We start from the raw sequence: 24,294 nt of genomic DNA, 5'->3' as shown, positions 1-24,294 counted from the left end.
CAATGAGATAGAATCAACAGCTTGAAGTATGCTACCATCGTATGTCTGTAATTAGGATAAAGATACTACTAATATATTAAAGATGTTTTTAGCTACATTCCAATGAAAACTTGAAAAAATAAAAACCTGGCTAAAAACGGTTCACGGTGGTTCGATATTGTAGGATTTGAAGCGTGGACTTGTGTAGATGGGCAACAATGCTCCTATCCAATTGCCTTCGAGCCCATTGGCTCCAGAGATGAGCCCGTCACGAAGCTTAAATGAGCTCAGTTCTTACAGTTCACCTTCCGTAGTGGAAAAGCTGCAACACGAGCGTCAGCGGCAACACGAGCGTTTCAGACAGCCATTTTCATCGCCGTTAAAGGGAGATGGGCTCAACCGACAGTTGGGTTCTCGAGATCGACGTAGAAGCTGGCAAGCGCATCGGAACCGAATTCGTGAAAATCGCATTTTACAAGCTCGTGGAGGAGTCGCCCGGATGGAACACGACATGATGGCCCTTGAGCATAACTCTGAGCAGCTGGAACTGGCTACACAAGCCCAATGGTATCAACTGAATCCTGACGAAATTGACAAATACGATACTTCCGCTTCGGAAAATGACGACGACGATGACGATGACGATGACGACGAACTAATAGCACTGTTGCAACAACGTGATGATTACGAGACGCAATTGGAATTAGAAGAACAACAATTGGAGTATGCAATGCAACAATTTTGCTTGGTTGATGAGGAAGAGGTATGGGAAAGAGAAGAAAGAAACAGCACGTGATGGGATAGAGCACGGAGCTTATGTCATCTGGTCATGTGACAACTTGTTACGTAATCTCAAATTCTGTTCACGTGTTTGATAAATGCACGTGACTTAGATGATTTACCCGGCCTCCTGTTTTTTAAGGGGCTTCCCAAAAAATTCATTGTAATAGTGATCTCAGATAAATTGATATTATGAGATGAGAATTCAAAAAGGGCGACTATATAAGGGAGCCAAAAATTCAAGTTAGGAGAAGATTATTCTAGGGGGCTATACACACTCCTCAACTTGAGATCAAAGAGAAAGTTGAAGCTTTAGCATTTCTTGGAAAGCCTCTCGGAAAGTCCTTTGGAAAGAATAGCCAGAAAAGGTTGTTGTTGTTGTTGTTATTGCTGTTGTCGTTTTTGTTGTCAGCACAGAGAGATTTTGTTCTGACGGGTTTTCTGATAGCATACGCGTGTGGGTGATTACAGAATCGGAAACAGCGGTACAAATTTGGTTAGAATCGAAAAAGAAGAAGACCAAGAACAAGAAAAAAGGCGTCAGGACGCGGTATACTTTTTGAATTTATTTCTTTTTGTGTGTGTGTGTGTGTGTGTGGAAAAGACCCTATACAAGTTTTGTTCCTAAAGTAAAAAGCGAAAACAAGCACAGATCAAATCGAAGCCATCCGATTTTATTTTTATTTTTCCGTGTATTATGAAATCGGCTTTCAAATCGGAGTATCCGTTCGAAAAACGAAAGGCAGAGTCCGAACGTATCAGCCAAAAGTTTGAAAACCGAATTCCGGTGATTTGCGAAAAAGCAGAAAAATCCGATATTCCAGAAATCGACAAACGCAAATATTTGGTTCCAGCAGATCTCACAGTGGGCCAGTTTGTGTACGTGATAAGAAAACGCATCAAACTACCCGCAGAAAAGGCTATTTTCATATTCGTCAATGACACGCTGCCTCCAACAGCAGCATTAATGTCTGCCATTTATCAAGAACACAAGGACAAAGACGGGTTTTTGTATGTCACTTATTCCGGAGAAAACACATTTGGAACCCAAGAGTAGTGCGCGCGGTTTGCTGTGCAAACTCTTTTACCACTGGCCACAGCGCATTCAACGAGACAGCATCGCATCGTCACGACGAAATCGATCAGTCGCTCACACTAGGCCCAGCTACGGGTTTTGGCTGTTTGGCAGGCGTTTTAAATTCCATCGTGTGCTTGATCTGCTGCTGGTGCTTTATTTGCTGTTCTTCTTTCACCATTCCATATCGATCGCTGTTCTGTGTTTACCTTTTTTTGTTATAAACGGCTGGTTCCTTTATATAATAATAATGCTCATGGCCTCATCGTGTGTTCATTTCTACAAATATTGTGGCCTATTTTAATGGAGGGTCAAACGTTGTTCTCCTCTTCCTATTTTCTTGTAGAGTAGAAATGCACATTACCCAAAGATGGTTTGGTTTTGTTTACGCTGAAAATAAAATCGATTTCATTGCTCAATTGTATGCCTTCTTTTTACGTGATATTATTATAGCAACGTCTATATGCTATATTCTCGAAAAATGTTCATCATCCCGAGCCTTCCCGTGACATCCAAGATCTAAGAAGACCACTTCATAATTAGCGTTTAAATGCTTGTACCTGTTTTTGTCATTTGAATTTGAATTGGATCAGTTTCTATGCTATAGTTGTCCAAGGTGCGAACATCATCAAAAGAGATCAAGTCTCTCAATTTGGTGTCAGACTCGTACCATTCTTTGATAAGCCATACCATCTCTTTCTTGTAGATATTGTTTACCGAGTCCGATGTTTCTATCAAGTTCTTGAGCATATAGTACATTTTATCAAATGAAACACCTGCTGAAATGAAAATTGAAGTTATGGACCCATCTTTGATATGCTTTGGTGGCAAGTTTTCGTGGAACAAATCGCATATCATAGGAAACAAGTCAGCAACCGGGAACACAAATTCAGATGTTCTTACGTTTCTGCCAACGCGCACCACAACGGTTTTTAGAAGATTGATGAAACTGACGGAGTCATCCACAGAGCCTTCTTGGGTCAACTCTCTTTTCAAAGAATTGAATAGTTCCGTCCACCTGGAGAGAATTTCTTCGTTGTTTCTGAACTCCGAAATTCTGAATATTGCCAAGCAAACTTCATAATACTCTAGAGGATCTGCGTAGTCGTTGAATAAGTCGCTCACAGGTAACACTTTTCCGTCTAACTGGTTTACAAGATCCTCCTTGGTATCCTTGGCAATTCTGATATCATTTCTAACCAATGCCAGAATATCGTCCTGTACACTGGCAACATCAAATATCTCTTGAATCATACCACCTAATTGAATCATTTGTTGACGCTCGCTGGGCGGACACATACTGTTGCAGAACCCATTCGCCCTTGAAAGGAATTCAATGCGTTGGCCCAAAGAGATTTCAAACTCAGAAATAGCTAGCGAATATAATATTTGTGCAGCTGGGAAGAAGTGAGATCTCTTGGATTCGTAAACCCACAGTAAGTTTGATATTTCCAACGAGTTCTGTGAATGCTCTTGTAGATACATTAGAATGAAATCCGTGTCCAGTTGTAGAAGTTTGTCTTGACAGTTCTGAGAAACAAGCCAATCGTACAACTGATAATGGAACAATTTGTCATTATACTTCAGGGCTGTTTTGTAACTTTCTTCCTTCAACTTGGTGAGTTCTTCGATATTGTTCATTGCCGTCACACCTGTCGCAATGGCACCGGCGACCTTTTCGTCCACCTTCACCAAGGTCTCGAAAACGAGTTCGTAGGCAAGGACGCGCTTCTCATAAAACGGTTTTCTTGAATCCTGTTCCAAGTAACCATTATCAACATATTGATACGCTAACTTGCCCTTATCCATTAGATTTGCGATGTTGAGTAAAAATTTGATAGTGCCAGGATAATAGTTCAAATCGATCATTGTCGATACCGCTTCTTTGAGTCTTTCAATTGATATGCTATCCACAATCTTTTCGAATAGCTTGATAGCAGTTGTCAAATGATAATTTGAGGTCTCGTAGTCTCTGAGGCCAACCTCTTTTGCTTTTCTCAAGTGTTCGACCGCACGGAACCCAAGTATATCGCTACTAGAACAAAAGGAACCACATCTTTCCTGTAATGCAGTTGCAATATATTCGATGGACCCGCCTCTAGAGATGTTTCTGTTGATTATCGATGACAAAATCTCACGTAGAAGATTCTGGGTTTTCTCATTTGGAGCGAAAATCTCTTTGTACTTGAGTGCAGAGAGATCAGTCTGAGTGTTCAAATTCAAGAACCTCATGATATCTTTGAAGGCAACGTATTGGCCCTCAAACCCTTCAATATCACTTTCTTCGAACAAGACGTTTAAGAACGAAAACGCTTCTTTCATTGACTGGATTAATTTAATCAGAGAATTGATGGCAATGTTTTCCGCTTGGTAGGCCACCTCTTCATATCGATCAACATTCTTGGTAGTCTGGAAAGAAGGAATGCTAATACTCGATAACGTGCTACCATAAGTGTCAAAAAAATCATTCAGAATCATGACGGATGATAAGTAATAATCGATGTCCGACTTTTTCACGGAGATCGAGTCTATGAGGTTCTCTCCACTCAGAGAGCTTTCCACTAACTTAGATTGAAAATCATATCTCGCAGCATTGTTTTTGTCAAAGATCGGTCTGTCCCATATGTCCCGGAATAATCTCGAAATGAAAAGGGCTATACCGTAAAACCGTGGAGACAATATCACGTCGTCCAAATTGTAACTCTCTTCAGCTGAGTTGAAACCAAATCCTGCCTTTTCGCTATCAACCAGTCTCTGAGGTGTCGACATCATTGGTGCTTTTGGCATAAATGCCGAAGAAGCATATGAACTATACCTGGGCTTGATATCTGCGACCCCTGGTAAGCCTACAGTGAAGAAAGTGAGTGCCTTCGATCTCAGAGCCTCTGATTTGTTAAATTTGCATGTAACAAAAAGTGCCGTTGAGCAAGCCTCACTCAAGCCGTAGTTCAATACAAATGGTAGCGGGTTCTCGATCAATGACTCGAAAACGGCATCCGGGTTCCTGTATCTGTAAATCTCGACGGTCGAGCTCGTTAAAACTGCCACTTTGAATTCCGATGAGGTATACTGAGTAGCAAATTCGTTAGCGTAGCCTTCTGGCTTGTCAGTAGCATTGAACAGTGGTGAAATAGGGGCGATATGTCTCACAATGCCCTTGGTGTCCAAAAGTACAGAGTTCTCAATGTACTTCCCATGTTTCTTTAAAATACCGTAATCTGGAATTGACACATAGAGTTTATGCTGTGTTTGATTGCTACGTGCGGTGAGTTGTGTATTCGCCGCAGCTTCTCCATTTTGCCAATGCACCGAAGGTTTCGAGGGCTGCTGGTGGTCAATACTTTGATCCTGTGGAGCTACACTACTATCGAGCTGCGGGACTTTGTGAACAGGTGCGAAAAAAATACCTGGCGAAATGATAGTGCTCGCTTTTGTCGTTTCGAGCAAAACCGAAGATTTCTTTTGAAATTTAAGCATAACCGACTCGGAGCTTGCTAGTGAGGAATAAAACGGCACATTTTTCTTTTGTTGCTGTTGTTGCAGTTCCTGTTCGAAGGCCTCGGGCGTTACTGAACTGGGTGGAAATTTCACCGACTCCAATCTCAAAGCTTCCAAATGCGTCTGGGTAGTGGAACCATTGAAATAAATGCGTACACCACCAACTGTGATGGCAATCAAAAAGAGATTGCTATTTTCCTTTCCTGACACGACAACTAGTTTAGAGAGCTTCAGAAACTTGTTACCCAAAATTGCGGCACCTCTTGCAGATGTGGTGCCAATGATTCTTTTGATGTAGGACCCTTCAATTGTGAGAGGACCTTCTAAATGCTTTCCATGAATCTTATAAGCACGGATAACAGACTTGTTCGACAAGGAGTACAATATGCCTCTTGATTCATCAACGCATAATTGTGCGATGTGTTCGGCAACGTAATTGGAATTTTCTTCAAAAAGCGATTGGACTAAGCCGCTCCCTGGAATCTTCGATATCAAATTCGTCGGTAGTAGGCTGCTCAAAAGAGATTGGGTGAGGCATACTTTATTGCATCTACTATTGAACCAATCTTCACTTCCTGAGTATTGTAGCTCCCAAATATTGGTACCACTAGATTTCCCAGCGAAAAAAATCTGCCCCGTTTTTTCGCAGGATGTGAACATGCTGACATCGATGCCCTGCACGGACACGCACATGCCAGTGTTGAATACGGTCACCTCATTCGCACTGGCGTTATACTGAATGGCAAGCACATAGATATCGAAAGGAGTGGCAATGAGCAATAGATGGCTAACCGAGTTCACAAATGTGTTCGGCTTGGGCTTCACTAGAGCCACTGACAGAATTGTGTGTTTGATGTCATCAATGGACTGGAGATCCGAAGGATGATCCAAGTCCCACAAAATCAGCCTGTTATCTATAGTGATCCAGCACCTATTGAGCTCTGTAAAAATACCCATATCGCTTTTCATTTCGGCCTTGGCAGCTTCTCGAAGCACAACATCTGGGATGTTGATCACCTGTGTGCGTTCGAGGGGCGTGAACGCTCCCAGGCCACCAATTTCTTTACTAAAATTGTAATTGACTCCATTATTGTAGTATGATCGTTCGTCCAAAACTGGAGTGCTCGAATCGCGATCCTGCATGTGGTCGATGTATTGACTTGCGAGGTCCAGTGCAGGTTTTGAACCGAACCCAGTCACTTTCAAGTGATCTTCACCCGTTGAAGGCCCCATAGATGCCGTAGAGGGGGCCACTATGCCGTAGTTGGGCACAATCATCGGACCCTGGTTGTTTGTCAACGGTCTCTTCACATCGTTTGTCGTACCGTTTGCACCCAAAACCGAACCATTTTCGGAGCCGACAACTGTCCTGCTATAGTCAATCCCACTTTTCAACGGGGTAGAGTATATTGACATGCTCTCAAAAGACCAGAAGAAGTCTGTATTCCCCGTGTTGACAGGTTGTCTGTAGCCTGCTATAAGCGCATCGCTGTAGATACATGGAGATGACATTTTTATTTCATAAAATTTTTGGGTACCGTTGTACGGGCTGTATTCTGTGATCATTTTGTCTTTTAGTGTCAATGAGAAGCGTCAGTATAAATAGAACTAGTTCTTCGGTAAACCGATGCTTGTCGCTTTTGATAGAAAACACGGCTTGACCGGTTTTGTAGGATTGATAGTCGAACCAGGGTTTTTTGAGGCACCGTTTGGTCGTTTTGGAACTCCTCATCTCGTTAATCTGTATCTTTGAATGTTAGCTTTGAATGTTAGCTTATTGGAAATTCGTCTTTTGCAGGAAGTACTAGGTGGGTTTATCTAGTCTCACTGAATTTAGTAGACGCTTCGACTTTCACTCTACTCAAAGTTTCATGCAAATGCACAACAATTTTAACATAAATTATGAGAATAAGTGTCGTCCATAAAAATGGACATCTTAGATCTTCGGTAGTAAGCATTCATCTTGACTTCACCCATTTATTTCAGCAAAAATGGGTACACTACGAGCTCATCAGAAGGCTAGATTGATGCTTTTTAACCACGACTTCCAATTTACGCCTTTTGTCATTCTTATCATTGTAAACTCTACATTCATTTTGACACATATCAATGCTGACCCAGGTGCGGTTCTTCACCTTATTGTAAACTTATTTTGATGCGTTAGCTAGTCTCTTCTATCCCGGATCAATTAGTCTTGCTGGCCCGGCAGAGGTCTCATAACCAAAAGAACTCACTTTCATATGATTACTGTGCAACAGATCCCAGTGTCAGTGTCATTGTGAGCCGATCTAGCAAAAGTATATTTTGTTTCGAACAATATCCGTTCATCGCACAAGAAGCTCAAGACCTTTAATAACATACTATTGTCCTCAAATGCCACGGGATACGTCCTTTTAGATTCTGCTCTAGGCCAACCGGAACGTTTGTGTCAGTATAATAATAAATAATAAATTGTCAAAGCCTTGAGAAGGAATAACCTTATAAACATAGCCAGTCGTCCTAGTTTAGTTGTCGCAGCATTGTGATCTTGAGATTCGAACCCAGCTGTAGTCTTTGTAGTCTTTTTGATCCGAAATGAAGGTCCTGCGTAGTAAGGATACAAATGTGCATTATTCAAAAGCTAGGAAAGCCTACAAAGTTGGTAAGAAGAGCAAGCTTACTGGTAGTGATAAGAAGTTAATCCAGTCACCTACTGGGAAAGGTAGTGTGGATAAAAATGCGCAGGCCGATCTGGATAAGGAAAACATAGATGATCCATGGGATAATCTTCCTTCCGACTCTGAAAATTTGACGCAAATTGCAAAACTCGAATCTCTACCATCCCCGACCCCGTTGAGCCAGCACACTTTGGAACAGGTACAATTTGTTTTGTGTGAAAAAGAGATGGAAACAATGCCATGTAGCCACCCATTTTGCGAAAAGCTGAGAGCCGTAAAATTGACGTTGCCGGAGTTCAGAAATTTACTTCTATTTGACTTTGAAATGATACCCAAACAATTTGAGTCTGAAATGGTTAATCTGCGTAATGGATGTTATCGACAACAAGTGTATCGTGGCTTGTGGCCAGATTGGAAACTTTCTCTCAACGGAGAAGAAAAATCTGAAAATTATCAAGATTTCCCGTTGAGACAGCTTTTCATTGGAGAGTCTTCTCCTGGGAAACTGAAGTCGACCATTTCTTCCTTACAGACCAGCGACAGAGTACGAAGTAGACGGCTTACAATGCCACGATCGCAACTGGCGAGGAGGAATCAAGTTACCGATTTCAATGAACCCTTCGATTCCGGGGAATTATTGAGAGATTCCTCTTCACTTTCTATGTCAATTGACGGCCAGCAGACTGAGGCACATCACTTTGAACATAAAGAAAAAGGTCCAAATCGTCGCAGTCGGCTTGCCTGTTTGTTGTCTAAAGAGCCGAGAAAAACTAAACGAAAAAATTCCGTCTAATGAAACCCTAATTGTCGCAATACCAGTCTGGTAACACCTTTGTTTTTAGCTATAGTGTTTACTTTTCACTTCTCTGTCGTCGATGTTATGAGCTTTAATTTCATGTCATTGAAGTGTTGATTGACATTTGACATCTTTAAAATAAATAAACTTCAGATACTGGTGGTATCGAACAAAGAGAAGCCCAAGCTTGACTTGAGATGAATGAAGCTCGAGGAAAGTCTCTGCTTGCTCAATTGGGAAGTATTTTTGGTATAACATTCCGTTTATTATCTTTAATCTTCTCAAGTTTTTTTCACCAAGAACACAGATATATCGTCGAAAGTAGCCTAGAGCCTCAAATAATAATAACAGCATAGCTTCTGAGAGAAAACCATCACTGTGCATTGTCCACATTCCGCCCAGTAATGGTATCAATGCTTCGAGGAAGTATAAATCCTGAAGGTATTTCCGGTTTTCTGTCACTGTCCTATTATCGTGTCGTCGCCACAGCATTTATATTGAGTCTATGTATAACACTGCTTAATGATGACGATGGGCTAGGCGATGAGCTAACGAACCCTCGAAAATCGACCATCTCCTTTTCTAATTGAATGCTCAAGTTTTCCAGAAATTATGGATTCAAAGCTGTCAAACGGGATTTCCAGCTTTTGCCTGAATTTAAGCTGAAATGCGGCCTTGAAATACATACGCAACTGAACACACGACATAAGCTCTTTTCTTACTCTACAAATGATGCGTTCGCCTCTGCCAACCTTCCTAATCACCATGCATCGTTCTTTGATGTTTCACTGCCGGGAACGCAGCCGAAATTAAATTTGGAGGCGATTCTATACGCTACTCGGTTGGGTCTCGCACTGAAGAGTAACATTAACTTGAACTCGCAGTTTGATCGAAAACATTATTTTTACGGGGACCAGCCCTTAGGATTCCAGATTACGCAGCATTTCAGTCCATTTGCTCGCGGGGGGTCCGTGGAATTGACGAAGGTCTTGAACGGCATCGATCAGGAACAGATACAAATTGATATAACGCAATTACAGATCGAACAAGATACAGGCAAATCCGTCTACAAAGATTCTGAAAAGGTTTCACTAATAGATCTCAATCGTTCCAATGTGCCCCTGATAGAAATGGTTACGGAGCCATGTTTTTCCGACCTCAAGCAAATTCGATCTTTTATCAAAAAGTACCAAAATCTGGTGAGGCACCTTGGAATTTCCACTGGTGATCTCGAAACCGGCGCTATGAGAGTAGATGTCAATCTATCCGTGAACAATCATTGTCGGGTTGAATTGAAAAATCTTCCCAACACCAGTTCTATCATGAACGCAATAAAATTCGAGTATGAAAGACAGGTCGACATAATACGAAATGGGCTAGCCAAAACTTTACTGGCAGAACCAGAAACTCGAGGCTGGGATGGAACATCGACGGTCAAATTAAGGAGTAAGGAAACCTCGATAGACTACAGGTACATGCCAGACGCTGAGTTACCGCTGGTACGACTATCCGCTGATGCAGTTGCCCGTGTGAAGGCGTCTTTGCCCGTTCTACCAGACGAAACGATAAAGCTGTTGATGGAGAAACCTTACAGACTGTCTTTGAAGGATGCTAAGATTTTAACATTAAATGCAAGCGGTCATGGCCAGCAATATACACAGAAAGAGCTGTTAGACTTCTATCTACAAGCCTTCAACTCTGCCCTAGAGAACAATGGAGAAAAGGCAAATCAGAGGCTATTGACTAATTGGATTATTCATGAGCTTTTAGGTGACCTCAATAGACTGGGTTTGCCATTGCGTGAAGCAATCGCGGTTGTTCCGCCTACCAAATTCGCTGAGCTCGTAACCTTAATTCAGGAAGAGAAGATTTCCAATGCTAGTGGTAAGCTCTTATTATTTCACATTCTTGAGCAAACGAGAGATGGATCATTGACCCAACCTGCGGATCTTCACGGTATAATAGAAAAATTTGATCTTGGTGCACGCAGTGTGGTCGACGATGAAGAGCTTTTGAAAGTATGTTCAGAGATTCTGTCCTCAGTGACCGACCCAATGATGCTTTCTGGAATCACTTCAGGGAAGCGAAAAAATTCTTTGAAGTACCTCGTTGGCCAGGGAATGCGCCTATCACAAGGACGAGTCAAAGCAAAGTTGTTCGAAGATACATTCAAAAAACTTCTGAATGCTAATTGGTGACGGCATTTACATCACGTAGCATATTTTATAACTTCTGAAAATAAGATATTCTTACAATACAAGTTCTATCTACTTGATACTTATTTTTGCGAAAAATACAAGTGCTCTCGCCTTGAAAAAGCTTCGCTCCGTATTAACTTGACGTTTTGCCACGACACCCAAGAAGTTTCATCACCGCTGTAACTTCCAATACACAATCAAAAATCCAATCTACCAACGACCTGCTTCACCCGAAGAGCAACCCCGTAAAGAACTTACCAAAATCATCAAGAAAAATGTACTGAAAAGCATTTCGTCATGATGAAAAGGGTAAAGTTGACACCCTTGATCTCACTAGTCGTAAAGTCGACTATGGAATAAAATTTTTATGAGTTTCTTGTTTGCAACTCTTCTACTTTGCATCAGTTCGTAAATTCATTAGCTCCAGACACTCATGTCATTATTCCAAATGCCAAAAGAGCCCGAAGCGGACGACGAGTTCGGATTACCCGTGCCCCAGTTTTTTGAGTCAGGCATCATAAAGTTGCGAGACGAGTCTGCACCACGGGCATTAAAAACAGAATTTTGACCATTCATACCGCTAAACTCTGGTGCATTAGTACCATCGGAGAGTAAAGAAGATGGCAATCCGTTTATGAAATCATTGGAACCCGAAAGATCGGATTCTTCTCTAAAACCCGGTGGAAGAACACTGGGAACAGAGTCCAAGAAAGTTCCGCCTAGAGGTGCAACTGGCATCATATTCATGGAAGTTCTCGATCCTTGCGTCTGAGCGTTGTTAGCGTTTGCAACATTGTTTGAAGAACTAGTTGCCGCACCATTGAGCCCCGATGAGAGTTGCGCACTACCGGAAGGCACCAGCTGGTTGTTCAGCTCAGCGGGCAAAACAAAATCGTAATCTCCACCTAAAGATGAGATCGAGGAAGTCCCGCTGACGGAAACATGTAACCTGGGCGGCGGAGTAGAACTCGATGAAGAGCTTGCCGTCATCAATTGCTGTTGATTGGCATTGTTAGGAGCGTAAACTTGAGACGACAGAGCCTGTTGCGCTAACGATGAAGCACTATTATTGGCCGACCGGTAAAACATTTGGGGAAATGTCTGTTTGAGACCTGTGCCTTGCAAAGATTGTGGTTGTTGCTGTTGCAACTGTTGCAGATGCTGCTGCTGGGTCTGCTGCTGTTGAGTTTGCTGCTGAGGTCCCACTTTATACCCATTTTTCCCGAATCGATAGTTTTGGCCGGCCGTGTTATTAGCACTCATAGGTTTCTTGCGTGTATTCGCTCCGTTGAAGCCCATATTTGCACTCTGATGGTTACCTACAATCCCCGTATTCCGGTTCAGATTCGAAAAGCGGGTATGCTGCTGCTGCTGCTGCTGCTGCTGCTGAAGACCCGCTGCGTTTTGTGGCATCAATTTCAAGCTCCTATACTCCATCAAATACTTGTCCATGTCTTCGACCTGCGACAGAAACGGCACGCTTACAAACTGGCCTGGCATTGCTACTTTCGACCTCTTACTGTATTCACAAACTTTCCAAAAGAGCCTAAATCCAGTCTTTCAGCTAAAATCTAATTTCAAATGCTTAATTTGAAACCTTCTATCAAACGAGTCACCGCCAAAATTTCACAAACGGTCCACACACTTTCCAGCTTCCAACCAAACAAACCTAAGCTTCAAGACACGGCTTAAGGCTTGTCTTTCAGCGCTTTTTCACTGCTGACTCTTTCATCTTTTTGACTAGAAGTTCAACTTTTTCAAATCTTTCAATAATTATAACCTGGTCCAAAAAATTTTCCGGTATTAGAATTTCAGTTCACAGGTGATCTCAGCTAAAACCTTGAAGATGGTCGAGCTAAAGCGGTCGTTAGAACGATGTAGTGGCGATACAAAGAAGATCTTGAACAGTAGAATGTTTGTATGCAAAAAATCGTTTGGAATTGCCGAGAAATGTATGTCAAAATCCATATTCACCGGAGTTTGAACTTGCGGTTTTGACATTGATCGGTTAAAATGTGTCATGGGAGCCGCAACAGAGACGCTTCGTAAGCCATTTTGATCTTGAACGTATGCTGTCTGTGTGACCATAAAATTTTCATCTTTCTAGGTTATGAAGGGTTCAAATGGATCGAAAAACGCTAAAAATTCAAGGCAAGGTAACTTCATTAAAATGTGTCATGGTTACCGCGACAAGAACGTAGCATGAAGCGTTTTCACCTTGGATTCACGCCATCAGCGGCTATAAAGAGGAAGCGGCTTTAGAAGTAGTTATACTGCCCATTGGATTAGAAACTGGTGAAACTCGAGAAATTCGCATAAATTCATTAAAATGTGTCATAAAAGCCGCAACAAGAACGTGGAATAGGATCGTATTCATTTTGTGTTAAAACTTTCAGCGGGGTTTTCGAGAGCACGGCTTTGTAGGTGGTGAAGTCGCAGGTGGAATAGAGGTTTCGACTCTCGAAACGTTCAAAATGCGAACCACCTTGGAACGTGTCGAGTAGTTTGACAGTTGTGAGAGTGCATAACAAGAGGTTGTGACACTTCGACGTTCTCGACTCTTGGTGAAGGCAGTGATATAATAGAGTCAAAAATTCGCTTCTATAGTCGAGGTGGGTCAGCCGGAAGGGAAGAGCTGCAATACGATTTCTTAATCCATTGTTCAGGCTCCACGTCAGTGCTGCGAATGAATGGCAGAAAATGCGTTCGAGCGTCACCAAGATCAGCGACCGCTACCTTATCAAACGGTACTCGAAAATTCTCAGAATACGATATATTGTTATCATGCAGATTATAACTTGGGTTTCAGTTATTCGGCAAGTACGAGATACATCATTCTCAGATGCATTGGCCATGTACGTGACAATGACCGCTTATTTCTTCTTTTCCTTAACTTCCTCATCAGTGGTAGGATGCAAACGGATAACGTTGGGGTAATCCGGTCTATTACCCATGTAGCCCTGGTGCCAGTCGTAACTGAGCGCATACGCAAAAACAGAACCATTACGGTTGAAATTACACACGGGAATCGAAGCCTGCAACGACGGAAAACCCTTGAGACGATGCCTCTGGTTCTTGTCCCAAAAATGAAACGTTCCGTCACTTCCAGCGGTGGCAAAAGTGCCGTACACTGGATGGAATACAATGTCATTAACAGGATACACCAGAGATTCTGTAGTAGAACGGCCACCAGCGGGTCCTGTCGCCGGTTGCTGGACTCGGTGACATTTGAAAGAAAATCCGGATTTCCGCTGTTCTTGCTCGTCCACATACTGTATCGCGCACCGGCCTTCAACCGAAACCACGGCAAATCCATTGCCCTCCACGTAACAGGCCAAAGACCTGGTTTGCCATTTCAAAGGCGACATGGCCGTTTTGAAGATCGCACCCGGATTGTTCAGGTCGACTATTGCGATGTGACGTTCTGCGGTTCCTACCACGAGCAGTTTTTGACTGGAATCCATGCAGTAGACCCTTTCGGGCATTGTGAGAGTTGATACCGGTTGTGGTTGTCGCATATCCCAGTATTTGACGGTTTTATCCCAAGAACCGGTGACCAAACATTCAGTGTTGGCCGGTCCACATCTCACGAATCTGACGCTTTTTACGGCCCCATCGTGAGCTCCCACCTGCTGCGATTGGCCAGTGGCAACGTCAAACAGACTTACAGCATTATCGCACCCTCCTGACGCGATTTTCGTACCATCTTCTGACCATCTGGTTGTAAGGACGGGCCCTTGATGCTGATATTCTGCCCGGCATTGAGGTGCTCCGCCGTTCACGTCCCACACCCGTACTTTCTTGTCCCACGAGCTCACGCTGAAAAGAAAATCCTGTTGCGGTGAGAACGCAATGTCCGAAATCGAATCCTCTGCTGGATTCTGAATGACAATATCATTGGCAAGGTCTTTTTCCGCATTCATCACTTTAGAAGCGGCCAAACCTCCAGTTGAACGGTTCCCCCCATAAAACGACATGCTGAGAACGCCAATTGATGCTATTTTGACCACTGAAGAGGCCTTAAACTCGAAAACGGGACTATGGTTTATGTTCTTCTTATGGCATAGGATAGGATGAGATGAGATAGATCATTGGCAAAAAAAACTATATAGTGGTTAATTTGATAATATCAAATTTTCAAAATCACGTGATAACAATAAATTACGTAATTTCTATATTACATAAGAATAGATCATGTGACCAGAAAAGAAACCCACACACCTTTGGAATGCAATTGCCCTCAAATGGCTTTGACACAGAGATTCTCTATTCTTATTCTTCTCCTCCTTCTTTCATTGCCAGTTCAGCAGGTTCAAATCGGTGTAATTCATGCTCGAGCTTGGATCAAGAAAATCCAAATTGAAAGCCTCTTCAACGGGTGCCTGGTTCTGGGATTGGGTCGAGCTTGGTTTCGAAGAAGAAGGGTTCTTTGATTGAATGGACTTGTCTAAAACATCGCTGCTAATGCTGAAAATATCTTCCTCTTCGAAATTGTAGGCCGGGCCGCTTAAAGTAGGATCATTTTGACCAAGAGCTTCTTCGAATTCGTTTTGCGGCGAGGGATCCGTGGCAGCTGCATTGTGAGAGATTTCTACATTAGTACCAGCAGTATCGTTGCTGCTCGCACTTCCTGGATGTAGATCGTCAGCCGTAACAGGAGTCGTGCCAGCAGACTGGGCTGCTCTAGAGCCACTTTTTATACTTGATGCAACAATGGCTTTCTTATTTTTCGTGCGATTCGATGAACCTTTGCCCTTCTTACTGTCAACCGCATTATCCAGTAAAGGAGACGAGGCAGTTGTCGAAAACCCCAATGTAGTCGTCGTCAGTTGGTGGAACTTTTTTGGCTTTTTGATCCTCTTTTGAGCGGTTTTCTTACCCATGCCGCCATTCAAAAGATCACCAGAACCCTCGAGAGGAGTTTCATTAACGGTCGATAACCCACCGTGTGGTACATGCTTTGCAAGATTACTGCTGGCAGGCGTCATAGGTCCTATCGGGGTAACGGGCTCGGAAATATTCTTTTTGGCCATGCTGAAAAACGGGCTCGCATTTTGCACTGTGGCCGATTTACGCCTTTGAAATTCCTTTGATCTCGTCGTAGTACTAGGCCCTAGACTGGCAGGACTATTCATCGAGTTCAAGGCTAGTGGCGAAACCCCAACAAAACTTGCTGCGGGCGTAGCTTTACTCATTGTAAAACCTGGAGTAGAAACAGTAGACCTGTTGGAAATGGCTTTTTCATTCTCCTTTTCTAACATCAATAGCTGTTTCTGATAATTGTATAAACCTTCCATGCTCGAAAACTGCGTGTCTTGAGTAATTTCTCTGCCGGACGCAGGTGAGCCCGCAATTGTATTGGGCTTCCTTGTACCTATGTTAGAGACAGGAACGGCTGAGGAAGGTGCAGCCAGTGCAGCTTGTTGACTTGGCGACTGTTTTGCCTGCCGTTGACGCGGGCTTTGCGTAGCTGGCGAATGCTTTGAATTTAACATTTGTTGCTGCATCTGCTGTTGCATCTGCTGATGTTGACGTAGCTGTTCCTGCTGACCCTGCTGATGCTGTTCCTGCTGACGCTGCTGACGCTGCTGATGCTGCTGATGCTGTTGAGCGGCTAATGATCCTTGTTGCTGGAACTGCTGCTGTTGTTGAGCAGCAGAATGGGCAGCAGCAGCTTGTTGAGGATGGTGACGACGGAACTGCTGCATATGCTGCCGCTGGATATGCTGTTCCTGTACCTGAGGTGGTATGAGCTGTTGCATATACCCTGGCGAATAGTTTGTCTTTACGGGTGCCCCTGGTGGATTTACGTAAACCGGTCCATTGGCACCATTTATCACCATATGGTTGCCACCATTTACTAACAGCTCTTGAGGATAGGATTGCATTTGCGGTTGAGCCTGCTGTGTCCGGTCATGCATTTGCTGCTGCTGCTGTTGCTGTTGAACAGGGAACTGTTGTTGAAGCTGCGGAGCGTAAGCTGGTTGTTGATGCTGCGGTTGCTGAACGTGTGGTTGTGGTAAGTCTTGCGTATGTTGTAGATGCAGTTGAGGTTGAAAGTCCTGTCGAATTTGTGAATGTTCTTGCCGATGATGCGGGGTTTGCATCTCGTGCTGACCCTGTGGTTTGGAATGTGGTTGTGGCTGTTGTTGTGTTCGTACAGCAAGACGCTGCCTCATTTGTTGTGAATTGATCAGGGTTTGTGCAGATTGGCGGGCCTGTACAGGGCTCTGATTTTGAACCTGACCAGGTTGCAGGTTACGCGTTTGATTTTGGAATCGAGGATGTAGTTGTGAAGTTTGAGCCTGAGCCTGAGCCTGAACTTGAGACTGAGACTGGGCTTGAACTTGAGCTTGAGCTTGAGCGTGAGCATGTGCCTGGGCTTGAACTTGTTGAGCTTGAGCCGGCTGTGATTGAACCTGCTGAGCTTGGACCCTATGTGCTTGAGCTTGAGCAAGTCCTGGAGAATGTTTACGGGAATGCTGGAGGTGACTTCTATCAGGATGGCCTTGAACACCGGGTCCAGGTACCATATAGCCACCACGAACAGCCGCTTCACGTTCTGGAGGAGGCACAGGAGTATTGTATGCATTACCAGAAAGCATCATCGCGAACATCATCGGATCCGAAACCTCGCCTTGATACTCACCTCGCTGTTCAACTTGCTGCTGCATTCGCGCTGCATGCATCGCTACGTTTCTATACGTGTGTTCCTGACGTCTTGAATCGAACTGCAATTGAAAATATTGCTGAGCCAATTCGGAACCACCTCTATGGGTTCTGGCGTTGAAAACGTCCCAAAAAATCTGCCACCATTCGTAAAGAAACCCCTGTGGGGCATCATTCTGAGGTTGGAATGGAATATTTGGCTTGAGCCGTTTACCGTTTTCCTCAATGATAGATTCTTGTGCAAATGCCTTGGCAGTTTCGGTGAGTGACGATTTTGACAAAAAATCGTAAATATACGTGTTCAACAGCTTTTTCGGCTCTTTTTCGCTGCCAAACTCATGGTCTCCTGCAGCACTAGACGGCAGAGGCTGTCTTCTAGCACCTGAATACGCTGGTTCCTGTATATTTCGCACTGTGGTTTGTTTATTAATCTGGGTTCGCACGTTTCGTCCCGCATTTGGCGGCTGTGACGGATGCTTTGCACCCTGCGAGCCGCCCAGTCCCGGCGTGAGATTCGACATTGCACACAATGCTAACGGTTGGCCTTTATTAGCGATAGTTTGCCTGTACCGTTGATGTTGTTATCCACAATCAATTGTGTTTCTTTGCGATGTCCTTATCCCGCCTCAATTTTGGCCGTTTTCGAAGCTGAAAGTCTCTATTTGAAACCCTCAACAACTCCAGTAAGCATCAAACCACCTTGGGACTATTTTCTAACTTCAATGGGGCTTTAAAGGTCCGTTTACAACCACAACTATTTACTTCGGAGTTGTCGAGACACACACATTTATGGGCCCCTCACGAGAAAATTTCAAATATTGGAAAATCATTATACACGAAGGGCTGTAGTTCTCTAAGAGCGGGATTCATGAATGGCGAACTAAGTTATTATCCAAGATCTAAGGACAACTCGATAACCATAGAGTTTCGCGTTTCAACGATGGGTTTGTTCGTTTTAGTTTATCAAATTGTCTTAGAAAGCTTTTTCCAAATTTTCAAAATGTCAGTTTTACGATCAGTAAAATGATAAAATAGACGGACTTTGCTCGGTTGTGTCGCAATCGAGCAGAGAGAATGTTGGGAGTACATTTGGTATGGGAGAAGGTCTGGAATTGCCGGTTTTGGTTTCTGGATGCTTGTAGCGACGAAAAAAACTGTATTTTTTTCTGTAAACTCTTGGCCCACTTCAGATATCTGAACTTTGATCGAGTCTAGAATCTTCATAATCGCCCTTTGCACTTGTCTGGTGTAGTCCTCATAGCTGCAATTTCAATTCCTCCAGTTTTACCACATCGCCCAAACGTTTCTACCCTGCAATTTTTCTATTGCAGAAGCCATGGTCAACTCTTGTGCCATCTTCTGCTACCGCTGGAGACAAATTCAATCTTCTTTCGATGCGGGAAGATTATCAGCGGCGCTCTTTGAGCTGGATCTTACTTTTCCTGTCCTCACATACACGGCAATAAGGAGAATGCTGTTCAGAGTGAACAACGTCAAACTGGCACTAGAGTTCGGTGGGTAGCTATTCCAGCACCATTCGTGCACTAGATACCATACCAGCGCAATACCCATCGGTAGACGGGACCAGTGTAATAGGATCGGTAAAGTCCAGTGATACCACGACAAAAACTGGTAGTGAAGGGACCTGGCAAAAAGCACACCTGCGAAATTGGTCACTAAACATACGTATCCAACGTCTAATGGCTTGGTAGTAGAGAATGACCGCAAAACAGGTGTGAATGGATGCCTTAAAGCTTTCAGCGAAGTTCGTATTTCAGAAATTCCTGAACAAAATTTGGTAACGACAAAAAGAGTCAAGATGGCCAGATGACTGATCAGCAGCGTGCGGTGAAACCAGAGATCATTGAAGACATCCTCGTCAACAAATTGCCAGTTCACGCTCCATTTGTGCATAAACTGACGTCCAAAATCGAATGCGGTGGACCAATACTCATGTGCATAATCAACCACAAACGGACGAGCCACGTAGAATTGCCATGAACTCGAAATGACTAGACAGCCCAGTGTGAAGGCTAGGCGTCCCTCAGTGAGTTGAAAAATGGACAAAAAAATTCCGGGGAAAAACAACAGGGCATTCATCTTGATGCTCACTGCTACACCGTAGGTCACACTGGCGACCAGGCAAAAAATCTTGCGCTGCAGACGAGCCGAAATGAGCAGACTTAAAATTGTAAGAACCATGAAGAAGGTAGTGAAACAATCGTTGAATAATCTTAAAACGTAGATCGAGTGCAAACGCTTCGACAAGGATGCTAGGGCAACGCACCAAGGTGGCAATTGCAATAGAACGTAGCACACCATTTGAAGCATCAACGTGACGATGTACAAGATGCTGAAAGTGACTTGCCCAGCCCTCAAATCGTCCAACCCAGAGGTTATTCTTTCCATGACTTGGTAAATCCAAACGTGGCCCGCCGGATAAACAAGAGGCCCAGTGCCACCTTCGATGAGTTTATAGTTTGTTTCGCCATCTTTGATAGTCCAAATTTGCTCCATGTACGCTTCATAATCAATCTCAGTGTACTGTACGTTAGTCAAGATAAACTTTAATGCAACCGCCTCCAAGACGAGCAGCAGAGGCATGACTATGTGGTTGGCTTCAGGATTGAAAATAAGATAAGCTGCAGCATCTTTGAGATCTTTGTAGACGTTGACGGACGGTTCTTCAGCTGTCTTCTGTGTCTGGTCATGTACCCTATTTCCATTGGCCTGCTTATCTGAGGCCTCTCTGTTTGAAGCACGTACCATTCTTCAACAGATTGCCCCTCAATTGAGTGTAGTAAGCAGCTACGTTGTAGGACTTTACAGCGCTTCTTTGACTGAAATCAAGTCAAGCTAGATGAATTCTTATATGAATGAACTTTTAAACGGAACGATCTTATAGACAACAAAATCACTTGAAAATCAGGGAATAAGGTTAATGTAATGGTTAGTTAGTATATGATAGATACCAAATTCGATAGGTTAGTTTACAATAAAAGTCCGGATGAATAAATGTTCATTAGGCGATCACTTGAGCTAGAACAGGTCTTTGAGTAACGGCGCCGTTGTAAGTGGTGTTGAGATATTTGAGAAGGTCAACAACCTTTGTTTGTGCTTCAGAAGACTGGAATTGCTTCATTCTGTCCATGTTCTCCTCTCTGCCCAGTGTAGACTCTTGTTCTAGTCTAACTCTCTCAGCTTCTTTAGTAAAAACAGCTTCGAAGAAATCCAAGACCTTGGGCGTTTCGTTAACGATCAAGTTGTTGTTGGATTGGTAGAGGCTCATGATGAGCTCAAAGATAGGGTCATACTCTTCGTAGCCGGTGTTCAATGGCAAGTGGTTGAGTAGTGCAGGCAGGGTGTGCTCGAGAGGAACCAGGGACTCATTTTTGAGGGTCATGCGGGCAACACAGCCGGTAGCGTTGGCAAAAGCCCTGTCAACAATCTCTCTAGTAGCTTCGTCGTCTTCTGCAGCGAGAGCCTTCTGATCTGCGGTACTCAGCAACTCGTACATGGCTCTCAAGACTGGTGGGTAAATTGCTGAAACGTCGAAAGGAGCATACTTGCAGAGCAAACCAACACCGTAAGCAGCATTTCCTCTGACTTCGAGGTACTTGTCCGAGGTCAATCTAACGACCAAAGCCTCAAGCATGTCTTGCACGAAAGGGTTGGCGTCTTTCAAACCTTCGGCAATCTCCGAAACTGCACCAACAGCAGCTGACCTCTTGTTCTTAGACTTGGATTGGAACAAGTTCAAGACGACTGGCTTGAAGCTTTCGAAAACCTTGGGGAAGTCGCCACCCAATGCGTAAGACAAGCTCACCAAAACTTCCAAAGCGCAATCCAAGAGAGCAGCTTCAGTTTCAGATGCATCGATGTCTTCGTCCTTTGGCACATCCTCCTCGTAGTCAATGGTTTGACAAGCATGACTACCCTTTAGAACTGACATGACCTCAACGCACAATCTTTCTAAAGAAGAAGAGTCACCGTTGTCAATCACAACAATGGCGCCAAATTTTCTTATCATTTCAGCGAAATCTTCCAAGATTGTAATTACCATTGATGTTTCGAATTCTTCGGTCAAATTGTCCAAAGAAGTAGCTCTAATGCTTTGAACGACAGCAAGAATGTTGCTGTCCACATAAGAACCAGATGGGACCCCGACAGGATATTCTTCTTCTTTTACGTTGACAGTTTGAAGAAGGGCTTTAGCGATATTCCAAATTGTATGAAGAGCAGTCTCTCTAAGACCGTAGGATTCTTCGACCTGCTCATTCAAAACCTTGAGGGACTGTTCGACATACTCCAAAAAGTTTTCTTTGGTAGCAGCGGCAAGCTCTGATAGAGCAGCAGCAGCAACTTCTTTCTCGTAAGAAATACCGGTGTTAACGGTGAACTTCTGCTGCAGATCATCTGCCTCAAGTTCAGCCAAATCATCAGCATCCTCATCTATGTTAAACTGGTACTCTTGCTGCTCTAGGGTCTTAAAAATTTCTGGAAGAATGGTGGTCAAAAATGGTGCAAAGTCCTTACCGTAAACCTTGGCCATGTTAGCAATGAAGGCGTAGCCCGATTCTCTTAGTCTTGCAGAGTCGGTTTTGATTGCCTCGTATGCGGAGTTCAACAAAGGTTCAGCAAATTCATGGAACGCTTCCGATCTTACAGCTCTACCCATGGTGGAGATGTTCTCGAAGGTCAAAGCTCTGAGTTCAATGTCATCATCGGACATACCTTCAATTTGGCCGGAGTTTTCGATAAACTGCTGCAGGTATTGAACAGAGGTCTTGAAAAATGGTAAAAAGGCAGATCCGGCAGCAAAGGCGGTTGAACCAATAGCAGACACGATAGCGGCTCTCAACTTGGAAGAAGTGTTGGTGTCAAGCATATGGAAAAGCTTGTTCATCAGTGGTTCCAGATACTTGGAGATGGCTTCATAAGCGGTGAATTCCAAAAGACCATCCAAGGCGACCGTTGCATATTTGTAAATGACGACATTCTTAGCAGAGTCGATGGTTCCCATGATAAGAGGTAGATATTCTTCGTGGAATTTGGCAACTTCATCTTGTAGATCTGTGGTCAATTGAGAAATACATTTCAAAGCAGCTAATTGAACGACAGGATGATCATCCTTTAAACCAGTGATGGTCGCAGGAATGATTTTCTCAAGCTGAGAAAGAATGTAGTCAGGAGAACCTGTAACTGCCACGGAAATTGCCAGCAAAATTGCTCTTCTCTCGAATGGATTCGAGGATTGCAACATAGCAGGCAAATGCTCCACGATTGGCACAGCAACCTGAGAAGGTGGCAGTTCAGAGGAAGCGAAAGCCAAAAGTCTGACAGCAGTTAGACTTGGAGTGTTCTCTTCATTTTCGCCAGCTTCGTCCTCATTGTTCAATTCATCGTCAACATCGATATCTTCGGAAGCGACTCTGAGGGCTGCCATCGTTATCTCCTGACCTAGCTTGGCCTGTATAATCTTTGACTTTCTGAATGAAAGCGCAGAAGTGGCGAACTGGACGGCGAAGACTCTGACTTCTTCCTCAACATTCTTGTTAACTGCTATCTGCAAGGACAACTTGATGAGGTCGGTGACGCTGTTACCGGTCAACTGAGAGTCGAGTAACAAAAAGTCGTTCAGACAGTTGAAGATCAGCTTAGTGTTGCTCGTGTCCTCGGCCTTGATAGTGGCCTCTAAGACGCCAACCACAGCAGGGATCAAAGCAGCGAATTTAGTGGCATACTCTGGATTTATCTGTCCCTCTTCCTCTATCAAATTCGATACCTGGTTCAAAGCTTGAGCAGATAAAGATCTAGTCTCTAAAGTTGAAGACTCGCCGATGGTATGGGCGAAAAGAGTTAGCAGGTCTCCAATGTACAGATTCAACTCTGGGTTCATGTTATCAAGCAAAGACAGCAAGATGAAAACAGCTGTTTCGCTGACTTTGCTGTCGCTGCCGGAGGCGGCTTGGATGAGACTGGGTACCAATTCGGGCCACTTTTTCTCATCTAGCTCTTCATTTCCGATAGCTGCAATAACACGAGCGTTGGCATGACGCACAATCTCCTTTGGCTCGGAGAAAGCACTGTTCAACAAAGAGCTCTTGATTTCGCCACGGATGCTGTCGTCTAGAGCGCTCCACTGTGTAGCAACAAGTTTTCTGGCTTCGACACCGGCAAGTTGCTTCAAGCCGTCGTTCGAGCCATTTTGCAAGATGCTTAGCAATGCTGGTAAAGCAGTGGGCTGCGTGTAGAACTGCGTCTGCAAAGTCTTGGTAGCCTCCTTGAGCGAAGCAGAGTTCGGCTGGATCACAGCGCTCAGCAACTGCTCCATTTGCGACACAAACTGCTGGTCCATGGTGGGTAGAAAATGTGAAAAGAAGAAAACGTAGTGCTTTTCAGGCTGCTACAATGTCAATGTCCGAGGTCACGGTGAGCTGCGAAGAAGGAAAGCCACCAAACGATTTCTTACTGGTCTTTTAATCTTGCGACTGCAATGGTTTCCAAAATCAACAATAGAGTTACCTCAAAGTAAACTAATCGTGTTTCCCCGTTGACTTCGTTGATTTTTCTGTCGAGATCGTCAGAACAGTTCAAAAGTTGATGCTCATCGCATCTCAATATTCAGCTCATCGCAGACTA

The 24,294-nt window shown here is 43.8% G+C and overlaps 10 protein-coding genes across 10 annotated transcripts; 4 read left to right on the top strand and 6 right to left on the bottom strand.

Moving 5' to 3' along the window:
* Nucleotides 1-187: 187 nt before the first annotated feature.
* Nucleotides 188-775, top strand: RTT105 (LALA0S01e06524g1_1; the record flags this gene model as incomplete). The annotated part of the gene is made up of 1 exon (XM_022774400.1): nt 188-775. One exon carries the CDS (start codon nt 188-190, stop codon nt 773-775), a length of 588 nt encoding a protein of 195 aa, XP_022626500.1.
* Nucleotides 776-1,456: 681 nt separating this feature from the next.
* On the top strand, nt 1,457-1,816 carry ATG8 (LALA0S01e06502g1_1; the record flags this gene model as incomplete). Its single annotated transcript, XM_022774398.1, has 1 exon — nt 1,457-1,816. One exon carries the CDS (start codon nt 1,457-1,459, stop codon nt 1,814-1,816), a length of 360 nt encoding a protein of 119 aa, XP_022626499.1.
* Nucleotides 1,817-2,380: 564 nt separating this feature from the next.
* On the bottom strand, nt 2,381-6,748 carry NUP170 (LALA0S01e06480g1_1; the record flags this gene model as incomplete). The annotated part of the gene is made up of 1 exon (XM_022774397.1): nt 2,381-6,748. One exon carries the CDS (start codon nt 6,746-6,748, stop codon nt 2,381-2,383), a length of 4,368 nt encoding a protein of 1,455 aa, XP_022626498.1.
* A 1,158-nt stretch (nt 6,749-7,906) lies between these two features.
* On the top strand, nt 7,907-8,782 carry LALA0_S01e06458g (LALA0S01e06458g1_1; the record flags this gene model as incomplete). Its single annotated transcript, XM_022774396.1, has 1 exon — nt 7,907-8,782. One exon carries the CDS (start codon nt 7,907-7,909, stop codon nt 8,780-8,782), a length of 876 nt encoding a protein of 291 aa, XP_022626497.1.
* A 593-nt stretch (nt 8,783-9,375) lies between these two features.
* Nucleotides 9,376-10,983, top strand: PET112 (LALA0S01e06436g1_1; the record flags this gene model as incomplete). Its single annotated transcript, XM_022774395.1, has 1 exon — nt 9,376-10,983. The coding sequence occupies one exon, from the start codon at nt 9,376-9,378 to the stop codon at nt 10,981-10,983; it is 1,608 nt and encodes a 535-aa protein (XP_022626496.1).
* A 417-nt stretch (nt 10,984-11,400) lies between these two features.
* Nucleotides 11,401-12,483, bottom strand: LALA0_S01e06414g (LALA0S01e06414g1_1; the record flags this gene model as incomplete). Its single annotated transcript, XM_022774394.1, has 1 exon — nt 11,401-12,483. One exon carries the CDS (start codon nt 12,481-12,483, stop codon nt 11,401-11,403), a length of 1,083 nt encoding a protein of 360 aa, XP_022626495.1.
* Nucleotides 12,484-13,856: 1,373 nt separating this feature from the next.
* On the bottom strand, nt 13,857-14,960 carry GLE2 (LALA0S01e06392g1_1; the record flags this gene model as incomplete). The annotated part of the gene is made up of 1 exon (XM_022774393.1): nt 13,857-14,960. One exon carries the CDS (start codon nt 14,958-14,960, stop codon nt 13,857-13,859), a length of 1,104 nt encoding a protein of 367 aa, XP_022626494.1.
* A 315-nt stretch (nt 14,961-15,275) lies between these two features.
* On the bottom strand, nt 15,276-18,173 carry LALA0_S01e06370g (LALA0S01e06370g1_1; the record flags this gene model as incomplete). Its single annotated transcript, XM_022774392.1, has 1 exon — nt 15,276-18,173. One exon carries the CDS (start codon nt 18,171-18,173, stop codon nt 15,276-15,278), a length of 2,898 nt encoding a protein of 965 aa, XP_022626493.1.
* An 859-nt stretch (nt 18,174-19,032) lies between these two features.
* On the bottom strand, nt 19,033-20,421 carry ALG3 (LALA0S01e06348g1_1; the record flags this gene model as incomplete). Its single annotated transcript, XM_022774391.1, has 1 exon — nt 19,033-20,421. The coding sequence occupies one exon, from the start codon at nt 20,419-20,421 to the stop codon at nt 19,033-19,035; it is 1,389 nt and encodes a 462-aa protein (XP_022626492.1).
* A 253-nt stretch (nt 20,422-20,674) lies between these two features.
* On the bottom strand, nt 20,675-24,010 carry KAP123 (LALA0S01e06326g1_1; the record flags this gene model as incomplete). Its single annotated transcript, XM_022774390.1, has 1 exon — nt 20,675-24,010. The coding sequence occupies one exon, from the start codon at nt 24,008-24,010 to the stop codon at nt 20,675-20,677; it is 3,336 nt and encodes a 1,111-aa protein (XP_022626491.1).
* Nucleotides 24,011-24,294: the final 284 nt, after the last annotated feature.

The sequence above is a fragment of the Lachancea lanzarotensis genome, scaffold LALA0S01 (genome assembly GCF_000938715.1).
Source record: "Lachancea lanzarotensis genome assembly LALA0, scaffold LALA0S01, whole genome shotgun sequence".
Lineage (NCBI taxonomy): Eukaryota > Fungi > Ascomycota > Saccharomycetes > Saccharomycetales > Saccharomycetaceae > Lachancea > Lachancea lanzarotensis.
This window is presented reverse-complemented; position numbering and strand designations above follow the sequence as displayed.